Consider the following 18,679-nt stretch of genomic DNA (forward strand, 5'->3'; position numbering starts at 1 on the left):
ACGTGTTTACATTCCTAATGGACTAACAAGAAGTACAGAACACGGGATGATTGATGCTGCCATTGATAACTTTGACCAGAATGAAGAGACACTGGATGGCAAGAATACAACACATTGCATGGCAATAGTTGTATACAGAAGAGGTGATGATGCTACAGTACACAACCCCAGCAAACGAGTTCCAGAGAGATCTCTCACTGCTCTGAACAGCTGTGATTTGGATAATGAAGAAGTTCAGAGGTGAATATTGTTATCCATATGCACACATGCAGTACATGATTAAAGATGGTTTCTACTATGACAAAATGTATGTTAAAGGTCCCATATTTATTTATTTATATATTTACATCTTGTTTTTTATTTGAAGTATTGCAGAAAGATATTTATTTGATCTTAAGAACCCACAACTGTTTTAGATCTCCTCTCCTCATCTTCTAAGAGCTCCACCAACAACAGCCCCCTTGAACATTTTCCTCAATTGGCTGTTGTTTTTCTAAATGACATTGTCCATTTATGACATAAACATTTTTAAATAGCAAGTTTCTAGATCCAGGTGGTGTGCTTTTCTCTGGGGGATTTGAAACTTTATTCATATGTACATACATAGTATTCAACACCTGATTCTATGATATAATCCTAAAATCAAATTCATACAGCACCTAGACCTATATTAGAATCCTAAAATTAAATGAAATTCATTTCTGAAAATATGAGACCTTTAATAAAAACGCTTTTTTACATTTTCTACTTACTGAGACATGAAATAGGTCAATTTTACTGTAATTTGCAAATTATTGAATTCTTATTTTTTATTGACTTTACTGGAACATTTCATAAATAGCTAATGACTTCCTTCCTCTTGAATTTTAGGTACATTAAGCCACCTAGGCGACCTGAACCACCAGCAGTTCCACAGCAAGTCATAAAATCAGACAGCACAAAATCACAAACAGCAGAGGGCCAAGACTTACTTTGGAAGGTGAGTCGAGTCATGAAAGAAGAAAAACAGAGAATCCCAGGATGGTCTGCATTCAATGCTTCCATATCCACATCAAGCACTCCATTAACCACAGTACAATATATGCCCTTCATAAGAGCTTCACCGTCAGACCTATCTACTATCTACACAGCTCTTCTGAAGCTCACAGAGCTAGCTGAAGAACTTGGACAGAGGCATATTCTCGTAACTGCTGATCTTGCCATCTATAGCAAAGCACAAGAGATTCTATGGAGTAAACCTGAGGCCTTGGTAGGGAAGGTTACAATGAGAATGGGAGGCATGCACATCACAATGGCCTTTCTGGCAAGTATTGGAAAGTTGTATGCTGATGGGGGTCTCTTTAACATTATAACTGAGTCTGGGGTGTATGCAGAAGCAACAGCTCGACAGATGCTTCAAGGAAAACAACTTACAAGAGGTGTAAGGTGCATCAAGCTTGTATCTGAGGCTCTGTTCAGGCTCTTCTGGATTGGTATAGTGTCCTGGCTTGACAAACAAGGCTCAAGTCCATTGACTGGTGCACAAAAGCACCTGCTGCAAGATGTACAGCATGCCTTTTATGGCAACGACCAGGTCTCTGCCAGACAGTTCTTAAATGAAGTGGAGACAGACCTTCCTGAGCTGAAAAGCAAAATACAGCAGTTTTCAGAGAGTGGAGTTCAACAATCAGCAACTTTTAAGTACTGGCTGAATTTCATCAAAGGGGCTGACCTCTTACTAAGAATGCTACGTTCGGAGCGTGAGGCTAACTTTGAACTTCATCTCAGCTGCATGTCTGAAGCAATACCATGGTTCTGGGCTGCTGGTAGGATGAACTATGCAAAATACATGCCAGTGTACATAGCTGAAATGAAAACTCTTGAGAAAAGCCAACCAGATTCCTACAAATTCATGAAAGATGGAGGGTTTGTGGTGCGACGTTCAGCCGAGAGAAACTTTAACTGCGTAGCCACAGATCAAGCTCTTGAACAAACCATAAACAGGGAAGGAAAAAGTCAAGGGGGCATTGTTGGCTTCACTCTACGAAAGGGAGCTTTGAAAAGGTGGCTCATGACAAGGCATGTCACCAGCGAGTACTGTGATGCTATGACAGAGCTCTGTGATGGAGCAGCACATGCACCAAAATCCCACAAAGAGCACGGAGCAGCCCGAATGGACAGGGATGAAAGGGACATTGTACAGATAATGGAGTTTATGCAAGACAGACAGAACCCCTTCGATTTGGAGAAAGTTCCTGCTGAGCTAATCAACATTGCAAGTGGACAAGTGGCATCACAACAGGTGACAAAGTATCTCTCAAGCTTTCTGGAAGATGGGGAAAAGAGAAGTGCAGCTTTTATTGATGAACGCCTAAAGAGTGAAACACCAAAAAGTTTCTGGGACCCCGAGAAAAGACCAAAAATGGCAACCTTTACGGATATGAAAGCAAGCATTGCAAGCAGTAAATCTAAACAGCTTCACATGGATTCAGATGTACTCTTCAGGAGGCTCCTGGCTGTTTCAAAACAAAGAGATGTGTCATTGGAAAGTGTGATGTCTCATGAATTGGCTGCTGTCCCACCATCTCTCTTCTATGATGATGGGGCGATGAGAAAATCCACAAAAGCAGACCTTGCAAAGAAGCTGGAGTCCGTTGTAGAAGTGATGCAGGAGCTGCCTGAAATAACAGAGAAATCTGCTTACATCATTGATGGCATGGCTATGCTACAAAGTCTCCACGATTCAGCCTTTGAGACTTTCAGTGACCTAGCAGAATGCATCCTGAAGAAGATATTGTCACTTCTAAATAGGAAACAAGAAATGAAATGTGTGGTCATGGTATTTGACAGGTATGACAACCCACAGTCAATCAAAGACATGGAGAGGCAACGAAGAGGTGCAAGTGATGGCAGCCTTACACATGTTATAACTGGGAATACTAAGGTTCCAAACTACAGGAATTACTTGAGAAGTAGTGGAAACAAGACTGCGCTGTGTATATTTGTGAGCAACTACATCATCACTGCAGCCTCACAGAGAATGCACTCTGATGACTCCATCATCTTGGCAGGTGGATTTGAGAAAGGTGAGGAGGTGAAGAGTGTTTCCAAAGCAGGTGTCAGCGTTTTTGACATCACTGTACAGTGATCAGGAGGAGGCTGACACAAGAATGGTGTTGCATGCCATACATCTTTCAGATTCATATTCTCGCATCATTGTTAGGTGTGATGACACGGATGTGGAAGTACTGCTGATTTACTATGCAAGCAAAGGAATGTTTGGCTCGTCCATAGTGTACATGCATGCAGGCCATGGAATGAGAGAGCGATATGTCCCCATCAACACCATATCTCAAAAACTTGGAAAAGACATGTCAAGCTGTCTTCCAGCATGTCACGCACTCACTGGCTGCGACACAACAAGCAGTTTATACAGGATAGGAAAGAATACAGTGTTTTCCAAGCTCAAGACACATGTCAGTGAGCTCAAAGATCTGGCCCATTTTGGACTCTCTCCATGCTTGGAAGCCTCTTTGCCAGTAGCAAGAGAATATGCACTCCTGCTTTATGGAAAAAAGAAAAAAGAAAATGGACGGATGTGCACTACCTTGGATGAACTGAGGTTCATACTTGCATCAACTACAGATGCAGCCTCTGCAAATCTGCCGCCAACAGAGGATGCATTTGAACAACATGTTCAAAGAGCAATGTACCAGACAGCAATATGGTGCCACAGTCACATCCCTAAACCGCTGTTATGGAGTCCTATTGGCAAGGGATGGATGGTCAGCAATGGAGCCATAAAACCAGTGCTGTTCACAAAACCCCCAGCACCTACGGAGGTGAGAGACATTACCCATTTGTACTGCAAAGATCCCAACTGTGGAGAGAGTGGAAAGTGCCAGTGCCTCTCAGTTGGTCTTCCATGTACAGAGTTCTGCACCTGCTGTGCAGAATGTCAAAATGTGTCACCAAAAGTGTCTGATGAACCTGACATTACTACCTGACAGTAATACCAGTATTACTTCATCCATTTAGCACCAACCCTAACCCTAACCCAGCACACAAGCTGTATATGTCCACACACACACACACATACACACACTTCTCTCAACTGTTTGACTGTTCACCTGTTCTTTGTTGTGCCTACGAAATTAAGTAAAAGCATGGTGAGTGGCACTATAAATTTCAAATGAATTATTTTAACCATTATTACACATTTAGACTTTTTCATTATACTTTTCCAGTCTTAAGCTTTGATTTACATTGAAGATACTGATTTAAATGAGTTATTGTTTCAATAAAATCATTCTATTTAAAGCTTGTGTCTCTATTGTGTTAGCAGCTTGTAATTTTAGATTTACTTGACTTAATGATGTTACACACATTCTGTCTACATGGTCATGTAGTACAATCACCAGTTTTTTTCTTCTCCAAGTATGATGAACATTAGAGTGACCATTCTTAATTTATAGGCTATTATAACACCCATCACTCACTCGGAATGACCTAATTTGGCTGTTTTAGAGAAGAGGTTTGTCTAAAGATATCTTATTTACAATAAAACTGTACTAGGTATCTCCATACAACCACTGGGTATTGTTCAACAACATCTTAGGGAATGCAGTAATAGTGTATTTAAAAGGAATTTATGATTTTCTGTTAAATGAGAGAAAAGTAAAGGAGTCCCCCTTTCCTATTACCACAAAAATGCAATTTTCGGCCTAAATTACAGCTATGTTTTCAGGTTCATTTTTCAGAATTTTTTTAAGTGAAATAATTTCTGACTGACTGGTGATGTAGGACAGACACCTGGTTCATAGCTCAGCAAATATTAATAGGAAAAGAGTGAGCATTCTCAAGTGATGGGCTTTTTTGTCATCTTTCTATTATGCGGACGGGCCTAATTTGTCTTTTTTACAGATATTGGGGTAGTTCTAAATAATACCCCCAAAAACAAATTTTGCTCAAAAATAAAAGTTCACAACATCCCGTTTCATGAATAGGAGACCCTGAAGATTTAAAAAAAACACAGTTGTGTTTTGTTCTACCTCGGGTAGGGGTATTTCAAAAACTAAAGCCTTTTTTGAGGACTTGCTGCTAGACTATAACCCTCTAGGCGCCCGGGAGCGCCCGTTCTGTATTTCACTTTAGCGCCCGTAATTAAAGAGGAAATCCTGTTAAAATGAAATAACTTGTAATTGTCAATTTCTTTCTGTTTTTGAGATAGAGCTGTTTTTTTTTTTGATTGAGTAGGAAAATACTAATTTAAGTGAGAGATCTCAGTGAAAAATCCGGAATGTAATATCCAAAAATATTAAATGAAATATGTCTGGAAGGCTGCGCCGCTCTAACAAGGTCTCCACTGCGATTGTATTCCTTTCAGAAGCTTGAACTGCAGTGTCTTTTTTTTGTCTTTGTAAAATATTTCCAAAATTATAAATCCGACGGTGATGTCTTCTGTGGTAATTTTTCCATCTTTTTCCGTGTTGAAAACAGTTACTGTTGTTGTTAGTAGTTCACTGGCAGCCAAGAAGCTGTGTTACTGATTTGTCCAGTGTTGAAGCTATGATCTCAAATGCATTGCGCAATGGATAAACACTAGATTCTCCTATCAATAACTTTATACAGGGCAGCACGCGAAATACTTAGTAGAACAGCGTGAATATTATAAGTAATGTGTAGATTCTCCTTCTCCTCTTTTGGGTAGAATTGTAAGTCAACATATTCTGATAGCCCAGGTTGTTGTGGAAAACTTGATTGATAACTTGATTGTGCATTACAGGGCTGAGGTTATACAAGCATTATTATACAAGGAGACCAGGCAAACAAAAAATAAAGAGAAAAAATGGTATAGACACCAGGGGGTTAAGATAAAAGAATGAGAAATTGGTATCTAAGGTTGTTCTGCAAAAAATAGTAAGTCATTGTAAAACCTTAGCACAGTTTTGTGAACATTCTAATTTACTTAATCTGATATTTCATTCTAGGTATGTGACTGAGTTGTGGCTGAGGTGATGGACAGTATTGTGATGGATAAGATAACTGAATGGCAGCTTGACACCCTGGTAGGCACCTTTACAGGTAAGTTCATTTTTATTGAGACAATGTTGAGATGTTATTATTAAGGGATAGGAAGTAAAATTGACTACATCTAATATGCAGTATGAACTGTGTTGTAGCCTCATGTTTGGAGGTTTTATCATATTTAAAAGAGTAAGCTTTATCCATTTTTGATACAATTACACCTTCCCCAAAATTCAAATTGGCTAGGTAATGGGGCTGGGCAATATATCAATATTATATCGATATCGTGATTTGAGACTAGATATCGTCTTAGATTTTGGATATCATTATATCTTGATATGGCTTAAGTGTTGTGTTTTCCTGGTTTTAAAGGCTGCATTACAGTAAAGTGATGTCATTTTCTAAACTTACCAGACTGTTCTAGCTGTTTGCCTATTTGCCTTTACCTACTTAGTCATTATATCCCCATTACTGATGATTATTTATCAAAAATCTCTTAGTATTAGTACTCAGTATTCAGTAGATGAATGTGAAAACAGCCTTCTAGTGTCAAACTCTGCACATACATCATTCTGCACAGTGAAGCTCAAACATTCAACTGTAGGAACAAGAAGAAAAATACATTTTTGAGTGGAGGGGGACTTTAAATGTAAGTTATATTGCAACACTAAGTGACCGATGTGTAATTAACAGGTGTGGACCAACATGATCGAATATCCTCAAAACGCAGAGACAAACCAACCATTCAACATTTTGTGCCTTGAGGATGAGATGACCATCTGCCGGACCTTCACCATTGTTGCAGGCCACACCATTGAGACGGACTCTTTGCTGCAGACAGTAGATGTTGGTTTCAAGGCTTTCTCTTTTCTGGACATCAATTATTACACCAAGCAGTGCTGGCCCACCTGGGAGTTTTTCCAGCATGCCGTGTATCAAATTGATGGACATGAGTCGTCATCCGTTAAGTTTTTGAGGATATCAGTTTTTTCGCACACTTAGGGGGCATGTAAAGGTTTTCGATGTGTTTATTGTATGTACAGCATAGACCTTGTGTAAGAGTTTTCTTCTGTGTTCCTTATTGACTATGGAATGTATTAGGGCTGCACGAAAAATCGTTAGAAAATCGCGATCTCGATTCACACATACATGTGATCTCATTTCCACACATGGCGATTCTTAAGCATTTTATATCTCGAGCTGAATCACAAACAAATGGTCCTATTTTCCTCCCGGATTTTTTGAAGCGCCCCCAAACGTAGCACTTGATTCAATGGAGGAAGCCCGCCTGCAGTTGAGTGTTTGGAAGGAGTGAGAGTGAGAAGCCGTTTATAGACAGGGCAGCAAGCCGCCAATCTGCCCGTCCTTTTGGCGGCTAGGTCCGCGGTTTTAGACAGAGGGCGGCAAATTGAGGGTCTGTTTTGGTCCGCCGATTTGCTGCCTCGGAGGGTACACTTATTTCCACCTCGCCTGCTAGATGAGCAACTGGACAGCCACTGAGATCTGGGAGATGCTAGCTTCTCCTGGATCTCTAGCTTGTTGTTGTAGCGCAAGCTAGGAACGGTCGCTACTTTCAAATTAAAAGCCCCCCGCTAAGAACCCAGTTCTAAACTCCAATGGGGTGCAATGTAAAGCTCTTATTTTGAAGACAAATTCGTTGTCAATTGTTCACAGGCCAACTTCGGGCTTCACGTCACGTCACATGTTTACGCCTACCTCTGATGCGGCTTTTGGAAAAGGAAGAATATTACGCCTCCGTTTCAGAAAGCCGACCACAGCAGCTATCACATATCACCTAGCCAAAGATATGGCCCCAATAAACACTGTACAACATGAGGGATTAAAGGATGCCCTCTCATCTTGGAGACTTTTTTTTTTTTTTTTTACTTTTGTAAAAATCATTTCTCATCCAATGATAGAACTTCAACAAAACAAAAAAAACATTGCTTTGGCAGAGGCATAGTAGTATGCCTCTGCCATACTACAATGTTTTTTTTGTTTTGTTCAAGTTCATTAGTGCAATAAAAATTTTGTGAAAAAAATCGTGCCAGAGAATCGTGATCTCAATTCTAAGCAAAAAAATCGTGATTCTCATTTTTTCCAGAATCGTGCAGCCCTAGAATGTATACAAGTTCTAGCATACAGTGTTTACTGTAACTTACTTGTGTGTGAAATTGTGTTTTGGAAGTATACATGGAAATGAGTTGCTTTGCTTGCTTGGTATACCTGCTTGCCAGTCTACTTTGTTGTTATGGTAACACTTGTTATTTGTAACATTTATTATTATTATTATTAATAGGGGTTCAAGCCTGAAGGGCAAGAACTACTAAAGTCTGCCTGACTAGATTTTTCTAATGCACTGTGTAATGACTGTTTGTGACTTCTTCTAAGCTGTTCTTTAAATGTTTTTTTATGTACAGCACCTGTATTTAGCATGGGGGGGAGGGGTACTAGTTTTTTTAATAAATAAACTTTTGTCAAATGTCATTGAATTACAGTGGCCTTTTTGTATGTGTTTTTATGATTATGGGATATTATTATTATAATTATTTATTATTATTTTAATATAAAAGCAGCAAGGCAATGAGATAGGAAATAACCCAGCAATAAAGTTAATTTCACCCACTGGGTTGGGTCAAATAAACAGCATTCTGAAATAACCCAGTGTATGGGTTATATTTAACCCAGCAATAGAGTTAATTTCACCCACTGGGTTGGGTCAAATAAACAGCATTCTGAAATAACCCAGTGTATGGGTTATATTTAACCCAGCAATAGAGTTAATTTCACCCACTAGGTTGGGTCAAATTAACAACCCAACATCTGGGTTACATGGTAAAACCCAGCACTTGGGTCAAATCAACCCAGCGCCTGGGTTAAGGTTGGGTTATTTTTTAACCCAGCATTTTTTTGTGTGCTCTCTCAACCTGTTTCCTGTCATATCCTTCAGCTGTTCTGTCAATAAAGCCTTAAAGCCCAAAAGATATATACTTTTAAAAAAAGAAGAGAAGCATGGCTGTGCACTGGGCATCTCCTGTGTGTTCTCACAGACAGACAGACATATGCACATCTGGCCCCATCGCTCAGATCACGCCCGTCTTGGAATTGTGTTAGTTCCCACAACATTCATAGTCTCAAGGACCCCAATGAAGAACTTAGCAGCTAAAGAGCCAGATATTCCGTCAGAAGTCTGTCAAGTGCAAAGTGGAGCTAAAAGGAAAGGGAGTATTGGACTTAAACTAATGAGTTGACGGATACACAACTCCAATTGAATGATTAATTATGTCGCCCTGTGTCAGATGTGTAACATTAACTAATTGTTCATTACACAGACAAGGGGATAAAATGTCAATTCTGTATTTTCCATTTGCTCTGCTGCCCCTAGAGGCCAAGTGAACAAGTAGTGCAATTTAAAATATTTAACATTTAAGCTGTATTTACCCTTTTCCTCTATAGAGTAATTTTCTTACTGCCACTTCTATCTACATGTTGGTCTGTCCTCCAGTTTTGTTTTTTTCTCAGTGCGCAGAGTTTTTCTGGATCCAGATCTTGGAGCTTGAAGGTGTTGTGCTTTGTAGGCAGCAGATAAAAAAGACACAAGTGATTCGGGGCTGTACATATGAAATGGCCTAGGCTTTCGATAACTTTCCTGGTTGACCAGGTTATTTTAAAAGTCACCACAGGTTCTGCTCATGTTAGTCATGACTTACTGTTGAATTGCCAAATCAAACTTGCTTCCTGTGGTGACGAACAGACAGTGTTTGAAGAGGAGCTGATAGCATCGGTGTGTTGTTCTACACTTCTGTCTTGCCAAGTCCTGGAATACAGATAGACCCCTCTTCTTTATGTACCCATGATTGGTAGTATCATTTGTAATGCTACTTGTAACAGTCGTCGTAAGAATAATGTGGTAGTAGAATGTCATATTAGTGTTTTTGTTACTGCACAGCCCATCTCTCATGATTTGAACAAACATATATAATATGTGACAGAAATAAAACAGATACAAACTACGCTAACTCAACAAAAACATGATGACAGTGAGTGGTGCGTGTCCGTATCATCATGTTCTAACTGGGTTAGCACTGTCTGGGTCTACATGGTGCCTCTCTTGTCTTTGTTTGCGTTGACGATGCAGAGTCAAACATTAACTTTGGGCTAAATCAAATATAAAGCCTGTTGGCTCAAAAAGTCCCGGTTTCTTGCAAACACACGTCTCTCTAGCCACACCAGCATATCAATCCGCTGTCATACTAAGCAGCTCAACAGCGTTCTCACCAGACCTGGGACCTTTGACTCAGTTCACCTGAGTTTAATGTATGGAGAAAAGGCAATTTCTAGTGGATACCGAAGGTTTTTTTTGAGCGTGGTTGTGAGCTCATTTTTATGACGTAGAATGAAAGAAGGATGCAGGTTGACAGACCACAGCTGAGGGACACCATGCACCCAGGGACGGGTTATGGCTTATAGCAGTAAGTCGACTGCTTGGACTTGTGTCCTGTATCACAACTCCTATTTACAAAGTGGTGGATCTGGTGTCACTGTGGTTTATGCATGCTTGCACTGGTGTAAATATGTCGCTTGATGTCAAACAAGATGCAACATGCAGTTGATTATGTTCATACTCAGACTAAGGCTCTCAGTTTATTTAAGACTCATTCAGTAGTAGCCTCACATTCTTTTCGATAAGATATTTGACACTTGATCCATGACGTAAAAACATTTAATTCATTCAGTACCAACTTGCACAACCAGAGGTGTGTGCGCAAATCACACTCTGAGTGGGCAGAGGAAGTACTTGTCGGGGCAAAATACGTGGGTGGGATTTTGGCAAGAATTAAAAGACTACATGGGAAGAAGTAACAGGTGAGAAGGAAAGTTGTTGACTCCGTAATGCAGGATCTGGAGCATGGACAAAAAAAAGTGGAGGGGGATATAAGCTCCTCTTTGCTGCAGCTACTGCAGCACAAGGGAGCTAGATGGCAACTCTTCAGTCATCTCCGCTGTGTGGTCCTCCAGGGCTCCTGCTGCTGCTGATAGGAGTGATTACCTCCCATCTCCCTGAAGTCCAGGCAGCACCCATTGACTTTTGGTGCAACTCTCCAGACAGGAAAATGATGGCCAACATGATTGACGGGCTGAAGGACGGCATGGTGAGAAATTGCATTGATTCATTAATATTAGTGTGAAGTCAGTATGAGAACAATATTTACCTTGAAAAAAAAAACCCTGATTTTAAGAAGTGAAAACAAGAGGAAATTTGAATCTTTAGTGAATGGGTCTGAATTTTCTTTTTTACTTGCTGTGCGTGCATGCCTGTGACAAACTGTGCTTGTGTACTTAGGCAGGTTGCGTGGGTCCGGATACTCTGTCCTCTCCGGTGCAGCTACCAAATGTTGGACTGAGCATGGCAGAATGGGCAAACAAAACTGTGAGTAATACCAAACCTGACTGAAGCACGTACACGCACCTTCCATCACACAAATTTGTGGCGCCAAACTGCACAAAAGGACAACACATGTGAGGGCGTTTGCCTGTCCTCTTCCTCCTGGTTCACTACATATCAGTGAACACAGAAAACCGGCATTAAAAGGGTGGGGCTTTTTTTATGAAGTGCTTTTATTGTATAAGAATATGCCGCTTTGGATGCGATATTACACATAACATTTTGCTGAGGAAAGCAAAACATGTCACTTCTTATCTTCTATCAAAAAGATGGATGTATGACAAAAAAAAAGTCATAGAAGGGTTGAGGATCACTCATCACTTTTTCACAGCTGCATGTGAAATGAGAGCGCCAACGGGAAAACATGCCCCAAGCCTTGATTTAATCACGCAGGTTGAAGCCAAACGTAATAAATCAATCGATTATGAAAATGAAAATTTTTTTTGGCAACATCTGCAAACACTGTCACAGAAGTTATCCAATGTAGCACGTAGCACTTGGTCATGCGGCATGAAGTGTGTGGAGTAGAATTTGGCTGACATTTTTTGGATAAAATGTTAAACTGATGAAACGTGTTATTAGAAGTCAGTTACAGAGGAGACAGAAAGTTGTGTAGTCTAAACAAAAGAGCGATCTGAAGACTATAAGTCATGTCGTGTGGCCAAGGTATTAGGCAAGGCAAGTTTATTTGCCTAGAACAATTCAGACACAAGACAACTCAAAGACGAGTTTTTGATAGCAGGCTGACTTTGTAACTGTCTCAGTGTGGCTGCTGAAACTTTAGGTCTGAGTCCATGATTACGCTGAGGTTTCTGGCTTGGTTTGTAGTTTTCAACATTACAGACTGAAGCTGAGCAGAGACTGTTAGTCGTTCTTCCTTGGCTCCAAAAACAATTATTTCAGTCTTATCACTGATTTCTTCAAGGCATCTACTAAGTGTTTGGTGATATGGTTATATACATGTGTTAGGCATAGCATTTCTTTGAACTAAGTGCTAATTTCAGCTTGCTAACACGTCTGCAATGACGATGCAAACCATCTGAGCTGAGCATGAATGTCATCAGTTTTGGTTCATAAAAAAATGCATCATGATGACAAATGATGATGATAGCACAAGTTGAATGGTAAGGGCAAACATGATTAGAGTTCATCCTGAGGGGAACATGAATGTCTGAACCAAATTTCATCACAATTTCTCCTGCAGTTTTGAACATCAGTTCAAAATTTCACAGCAATCCATGTTATAGTTGTTGCGATATTTCAGTTTGTGTTGGACCTACCGATTGACTGAAAAAACCTTTCCCTGTACATTGTTAATGTGGTAGGTATATGGGAAAAGTCTTTGTTACATGTAAATGTATGAAATGGAAAACAAAACTAAAACACCACCTTGATAAAATTCATGGTAATGTTCCAACAGCATCCACCCATCTGCGGGTACATGCCAGGTCATAACCACTGTACAAAAATAATTTTTTCTCCTCAGTCACATTTCCTGATAATTCCATGCCCTCACGAGTGGCTGGAGCGTATCCAACTCTATACTTACAGTTGCGTAACACTACTCGATGAATGGATTTCACTGGAATTTGTGCCCATGCCAGCTCATGCTGGCGCTTTAACAACACTACTCACTGAATGGATTTAAGTAGAAATGGACAACATCCAAGATTCACGACACTCCAACAGAATGTAAACAGGCAGAAGTTGGCGTAGAGGACACTGTTAGTCATAAGAACACGTTCACTGTAAGAGTTAGACCGAGTCGTTAATAGACATCACCCCGGTTCTTGCCTGCCTTCATCGGCTTCCTTTAAAACACAGTCATTTTCAAATTGGTATTAGCCACATACAAGGCTCTGCATGATCCAACACCTGCATACAGCCTTCATACAAGTTCCCCCAGCTTTGCTTCACTTTGACTTCAGTGCTGGTGTGTAGGTACAGTATGTATTGATGGATGTACACTGGGTTTTGACTCATGCACTTTGTTTATGTAAAGCACTGTAACTGTGTGCTTAATAAAAGTGCTATTATTATGATTAATAACACTGAAAAATCAATGCATTGAAAATTGAATGAGGTTTATTAAATTTTGATCAGCATCACATGGCATTTGCACATTAATTAAATCATTGTTGAAATGAAACCATTATTCTCTCAGTGGTTATTACAACATGGTGACGCAAACTTCAAATCTGTTTTCAATTTGGCAATAAGGCTCATGTTTTTACGACATGACCGCAACATGACTCTATTGTCGGTCTATCACAATGAGATAGCGGGGTGGGGACAAAAGGCAAGCTTTATTTAGCCAAAGCTGAACACCAAAACATCAAAACCAGAGAAACCAAAGTGGAGTCACCAGGACTAAACAAGAAGAAACAAAGGCTAAAACAAAGTACAACCAAAAGCAAAGTTCAAATCAGAACGCAAGAACAAGAATTCAAAATCCAAAAAAGAAACATACCACCGGGGAGCAGGAGACACGGGAGGAGACACAGGATAGCTCAGGGGAGACATCACACAAACAACAAACTGACAAACTGCGCAGTGAGAACAAAGACTATATACACAGACACTAATGACAAGACGAGGAACAGGTGAGGTGAGAGGGGAGGGAAGAGGACGGGTGAGAGGAGTCTGGCTGATGAGCAGAACACTGACAGATAGAGGGAGACAAACATGCAACCAGGAGGGAGGGGAAAGCACAGATAAGGGAAGAACACAGGAGACACTGAGAGGACACAAGAGGGCATTGAATCAAAACATTGGACACAACAAGAAGGCGCAGACTCCCGAAACATGACAAGGTTACTGTGTCCAGATAGAAACAGCTCTATCAACCAACTATCAGATGGACTGCTGTGAAATTTTGTACAGACATGTATAGTTTGCAGGGGGTAAATCTTAATAACTACTGTGAATCTCTGACTTTATTCCTGGGGGAGGGGGGGTCGTCTGTGATTTTCTGACTTTTCCTCTGGCATTAGATGTAGGATGTACAGAACAGAACAACAAAATCGCAGTTTTCAAGTTGCATCAACAGAATATCTGATACAAGTAAATTATATAATATATGTGAAGAGTGTGGAGCCAGGAGGACGACCGAGCAGGCCGAAGTTTCAGTTATATTATTATATAACATATGTCAACATCTATATACTGGTACAGACAAGAGACCCAGTTAAGCCCAGTTAACCAGTCCATTTCTTTTTAACGGCAACATTGTGACAGTTTCTGTGTGCATTTGTCCAGATTCAGCAGAAGCATTCAGAGGTGATCGGGGCCCTCAAGATGTTTCAAGACGGAGTGCAGGGGGCGAGGGATCAGACCACAGTGCAGTGTCAAACCCAGATGTTGGAGCGACTGAGGCAGAGCATCGCAAATTATCTGGTTATCATCAACAGGCTTCAGATACAGGTGATGCACCTAGATGTGAATATTTTACATTGCTAAACATATTTTGCATTACACACAATAAACAATCCATGAAAAAACTGGGTATAATTATACTCAACTACTTCAAATAAATAATGATAATTAGATAAATAAAAGAGAAGGGAATAATTTTGGATAAACAACGAGACATTAACAAAACTACATGTCAGGGTGGAAATCATCAAGAATTTGGCAATTCATTTCCTGTTTTGGACTTCCTGTCACTACAATTATACTCATTAAAGTGACTACGAGGAACCTACGAATCCTACAGGGATTGTTTATGAAACAATCTCCTGATTCCTCTGATGATTATAAATGACCTGTAACAGTGAACGAGACCATCAGCGAACAGACTGCTATTCTAATCTAGTAATTATTAATGCCTGTGCCTGGGTCCGATCACATATATCACATATAAAAAACACATATAGATACATTACCTCATTGTGATCCATCCTCTCCCTGTCTCTCGCTTCCAAAAGAAATGCACGCGCCACCGGCATGCACTAGCAAAGATCTTTACAACAGCAGGCGCTGGTCTCGTACTGCTGTTGTCAAAAGGGGGCCGTTAGAATTAACTTCCTCGGAGTCACTTTAAGTGTGAGCCAAATTAGACACCTCTGAGCCTTCAGCACATTTTGTGCCCTATAATGGAAAAAAATGTGGCAAAGAAGGAAAGTAAACTACCAACATAGACATGCTATTAGTACATATTGGTTCTGTTCAATCCCATAGTTTATATTAAATTGATTCTACTTACCTTTCAGAATGACACAGGGACACCATCTCATTCTGCAGTCCAGGGCAGCAGCCACACCAGCCTGAACAAAGTGCTGGACCAGTTCAGACTGTTGCTCAAGGGGAAACTGGAGTACTTCGCCATTGACCTCCAAGAGAGTAATTTCAGAATCTGCAAAGTGGAACATGGGACAACCTAAATACTCATGGAGCTTCTGGCTGATTCAAACTAATCGAAAGTAGCTTCGCTGCTGCTGCTGTGCTGCTAAGCTGTGTTACCTCAGAACTGATCTGAGATGTAACAGGACATCAGGAGGGGAACAGCACATAGTGAACTGACAAGGTACTTCACGCTGATGAAGGTCCGAGAAGAAAGGGATGGAGGAGGAATTGCAGATAGAACATGATGATGGACGAAAAGAACTGTGGCTGCTTGTTATCTGGAAACGAGGATGGATAAGGCCAACAATCAGTGAAGGTTTTGAAGGCCAACGAAGGTAGCAATAGCTTGCAGTTAATTGTCATTAAAACCCATCCACGAGGATTACGTGTAGCTCGTGAAAGGGTAGTAAGGCCAATAAAAACTAAAAGTCTCCATTGAAATTAACTCTGAGGAGTTTTTTCAGTGTGATAGTGTCTTATTAAGCAGCTTCAACAACTAATAAGTTCAATTTCCTCTGCTCAGACATATCTGCAGTAGAGCTAAACAGTATTCAACCATCCAATAAGACTGAAGGTCTACAGTAATACTGGGAGCTTTGTGAGGCTGTACCTAGGCTTAGCGTTGCTTTGAGCAAAATGGTAATGTCAGTCTGCCAGCATGCTCATGTTCAGTAGGTATACTGTTTAGTGTATCAACCATCTTTGTTTTGTGTATTAGCATGCTAATGTTTGCTCATTAGCGCTAAACACAAAATCGAACTGAGGCTGATGGGAAGGTCATCCATTTGGCAGATTTTAAGTCAAGTTAAGTCAAGTTAAAATGTTGACCTCATCATGACACCAGAGACAGAGATAAAGGCGTACTATGCAGAATTAGTTGGTTGCTGTTTGTAAACACACCATTCAAAATTGGCCCCTCCTCCTTGTGCTGATTGACAGGGAGTACTTTTGCATTACTTTTGGGGGTTTTCTGAATCGTATAGCATTAAGAGATCCTCAATGTCATCAGGGTTCACCAACCGGGTCTCGTAAATGTCTGCGCAAAATGTCACTGAGATGGAGTTCTGTGGCGGACTGACCACTTCTCTGATAGACTGACAGACCCACATGGCCATCCTTAGAGCCATGCGAATAGCGTGGTTAGTCAAAGAGATACAACAGTTCACTCGAACCACTTAACTTGCCATTCTTTGGACTAAAGTGAAGGAGTTCTCAATGATAGCAATATGATTGAAAATAATCACATGAGAAAGGGATTAATGAAGTCAGCAGCTGTCTCCTAAAGAAATACTGAGCAACCGAGTGCAAGAAAAAGTTCACGAATATAAGATCAGGATCTCTACCTCCCCCCCCCCCTGCATTTGTTTGTTTCCATGCAAGTAAATGTAATTGTGTTATGATCACCACTTTCTAAAGCATACTCCCTATACCAGTGCTGAGATGAGCGTAGTGTGGCGTGCACTTTGCTGGTCCCGTCTTGCAATGTGTAATCAAAGCCGTAACCGTAGCGCCCTCTGTGGGTGCTGGATAAGAGGTGCTCCGTGTTGGGCTCAGTCATTTGCCCTCCTGTAACCAGGAAAACATGAGTCTCGTCTCTTCTCTGTGTCACACTGTGGAAGACTGGCAAATGTTACTCCGTACATTTTTAAGCCCAGGCCACCAAGAAAACACTTTCTATGATGACACTAGATCCCCCCCCCCCCCCGAAAAAGGGAAACTTTTCTTTGCTGCAACTAAGCCAGTCAGTATATTTTTAAGTTGATCATATCTTAATTGAGATCTCAGGAAATATCTCTTTATTATCCAAAGATGTTGGAATGTTTGCATGTATATATGTGTGTATGCACACATGTTTATTTGTATGCATTACTTTTATAGATATTGTACTTTTTGTGATATTTTAATATGTGTATATATATATATATATATTTATGTATATACATATGTATGAATGCTGCTGTATTTCTTCAAAAGTGTGTAATTCTTGCTAAATCACTGTAGTGTCCAGAAAGGATTCCCTGCTAGTCATTTTTGAGACAAAAAAACCCAAAACTCTGCTAGTCAGACTCTGTAATGTGTTAATGTGTTATTTATTTGCTGGGCAGGACTATTTGGGAGTGTGATGGACCAGCCATTACAGACTGTTGAACTTTGATCACTAGTATTATATCAGTCATAACTTTCAAAATAAAAGCCTCAAAGGTGAACTATTTTTTTTCCCCTTTTTTTTTTGCATCATTATTTGAAAACACAGAAGTGAAAGAAATGGAAAAAACACGCTTGGTTCAGTCCAACATTTATGTTTCAAATAACAGTGCAGGCGGTTCTGTTTCTGATTTGATGCGGCTTCCACCTGCAGGTGGCCGGAAGAATGCAGCGCTCTGATTGGCCCAGCCAACCTGATCATGTGACCGAAAGCAACAGGCTGGAAGCTGGAAAAAACACAGGAAGATCCAGCGTTTAGAGCTTCGTGAAGTTAGACATCGACTGGTAGGACACAACCGGAAGAGGCAGGATTTATCTTTCAAACAATAATACAAATACACGTTTCCCCCATAGTTTATTTGCACTGGCTCTTGTTAAATGATCCTGACTCACCTGGCACCAGGAAATAGCTCTTAGTGTTGTTTTTGTAGTTTGATAGATGTTTGAATGACGCCACTATACATTTTCTTTCCTCGCTTATGGCACGTTACAGTTGACCATGATATGTGTATTATAGCAGGATACGCATAGTCTTACGACTGAATTTTGCGTTTAAGTCCCTTTTTTTCTCTGTGGCATTCGTCACCAGCGCGGCAATAGCTTTTATTCTGAAAGCTTGGCCGGAAATTGTAGCTGTGATTGAAAGAGGTTAACGTTAACATGCTGTAATACGTCACA

General features: G+C 40.4%; 1 protein-coding gene and 1 long non-coding RNA gene across 3 annotated transcripts; one reads left to right on the forward strand and one right to left on the reverse strand.

Annotated features, from left to right (window-relative positions):
• The first annotated feature begins 10,245 nt into the window (after positions 1 to 10,245).
• LOC115596877 (thrombopoietin) lies at positions 10,246 to 18,003 on the forward strand. 2 transcript variants are annotated; one of them, XM_030442326.1, is made up of 5 exons: positions 10,246 to 10,478; positions 11,026 to 11,159; positions 11,351 to 11,437; positions 14,711 to 14,875; positions 15,664 to 18,003. In XM_030442326.1, the coding sequence occupies exons 1-5, from the start codon at positions 10,466 to 10,468 to the stop codon at positions 15,832 to 15,834; spliced, it is 570 nt and encodes a 189-aa protein (XP_030298186.1). In that variant the 5' UTR covers positions 10,246 to 10,465; the 3' UTR covers positions 15,835 to 18,003. The 2 variants fall into 2 exon arrangements, with proteins under 2 accessions (XP_030298186.1, XP_030298177.1); XM_030442317.1 differs by lacking the exon at positions 10,246 to 10,478 and having other exon boundaries at positions 10,960 to 11,159.
• On the reverse strand, positions 10,632 to 13,995 carry LOC115596888 (uncharacterized). Its single transcript, XR_003986970.1, has 3 exons — positions 13,923 to 13,995; positions 11,477 to 11,562; positions 10,632 to 11,144 (listed from the first exon to the last, which is right to left on the reverse strand). It is a non-coding gene; the product is annotated as an uncharacterized LOC115596888 (long non-coding RNA).
• Positions 18,004 to 18,679: the final 676 nt, after the last annotated feature.

The sequence above is a fragment of the Sparus aurata genome, chromosome 2 (genome assembly GCF_900880675.1).
Source record: "Sparus aurata chromosome 2, fSpaAur1.1, whole genome shotgun sequence".
Taxonomy (NCBI): Eukaryota; Metazoa; Chordata; class Actinopteri; order Spariformes; family Sparidae; genus Sparus; species Sparus aurata.

What these genes read in the sequence shown, in the direction of transcription:
- LOC115596877 (XM_030442317.1), top strand. Translation starts at nt 10,986, where the DNA reads ATGGCAACTCTTCAGTCATCTCCGCTGTGTGGTCCTCCAGGGCTCCTG. An exon ending in CAGAATGGGCAAACAAAACT is followed by an intron (nt 11,438 to 14,710) that starts GTGAGTAATACC and finishes GCATTTGTCCAG; the next exon opens with ATTCAGCAGAAGCATTCAGA. An exon ending in TCAACAGGCTTCAGATACAG is followed by an intron (nt 14,876 to 15,663) that starts GTGATGCACCTA and finishes CTTACCTTTCAG; the next exon opens with AATGACACAGGGACACCATC.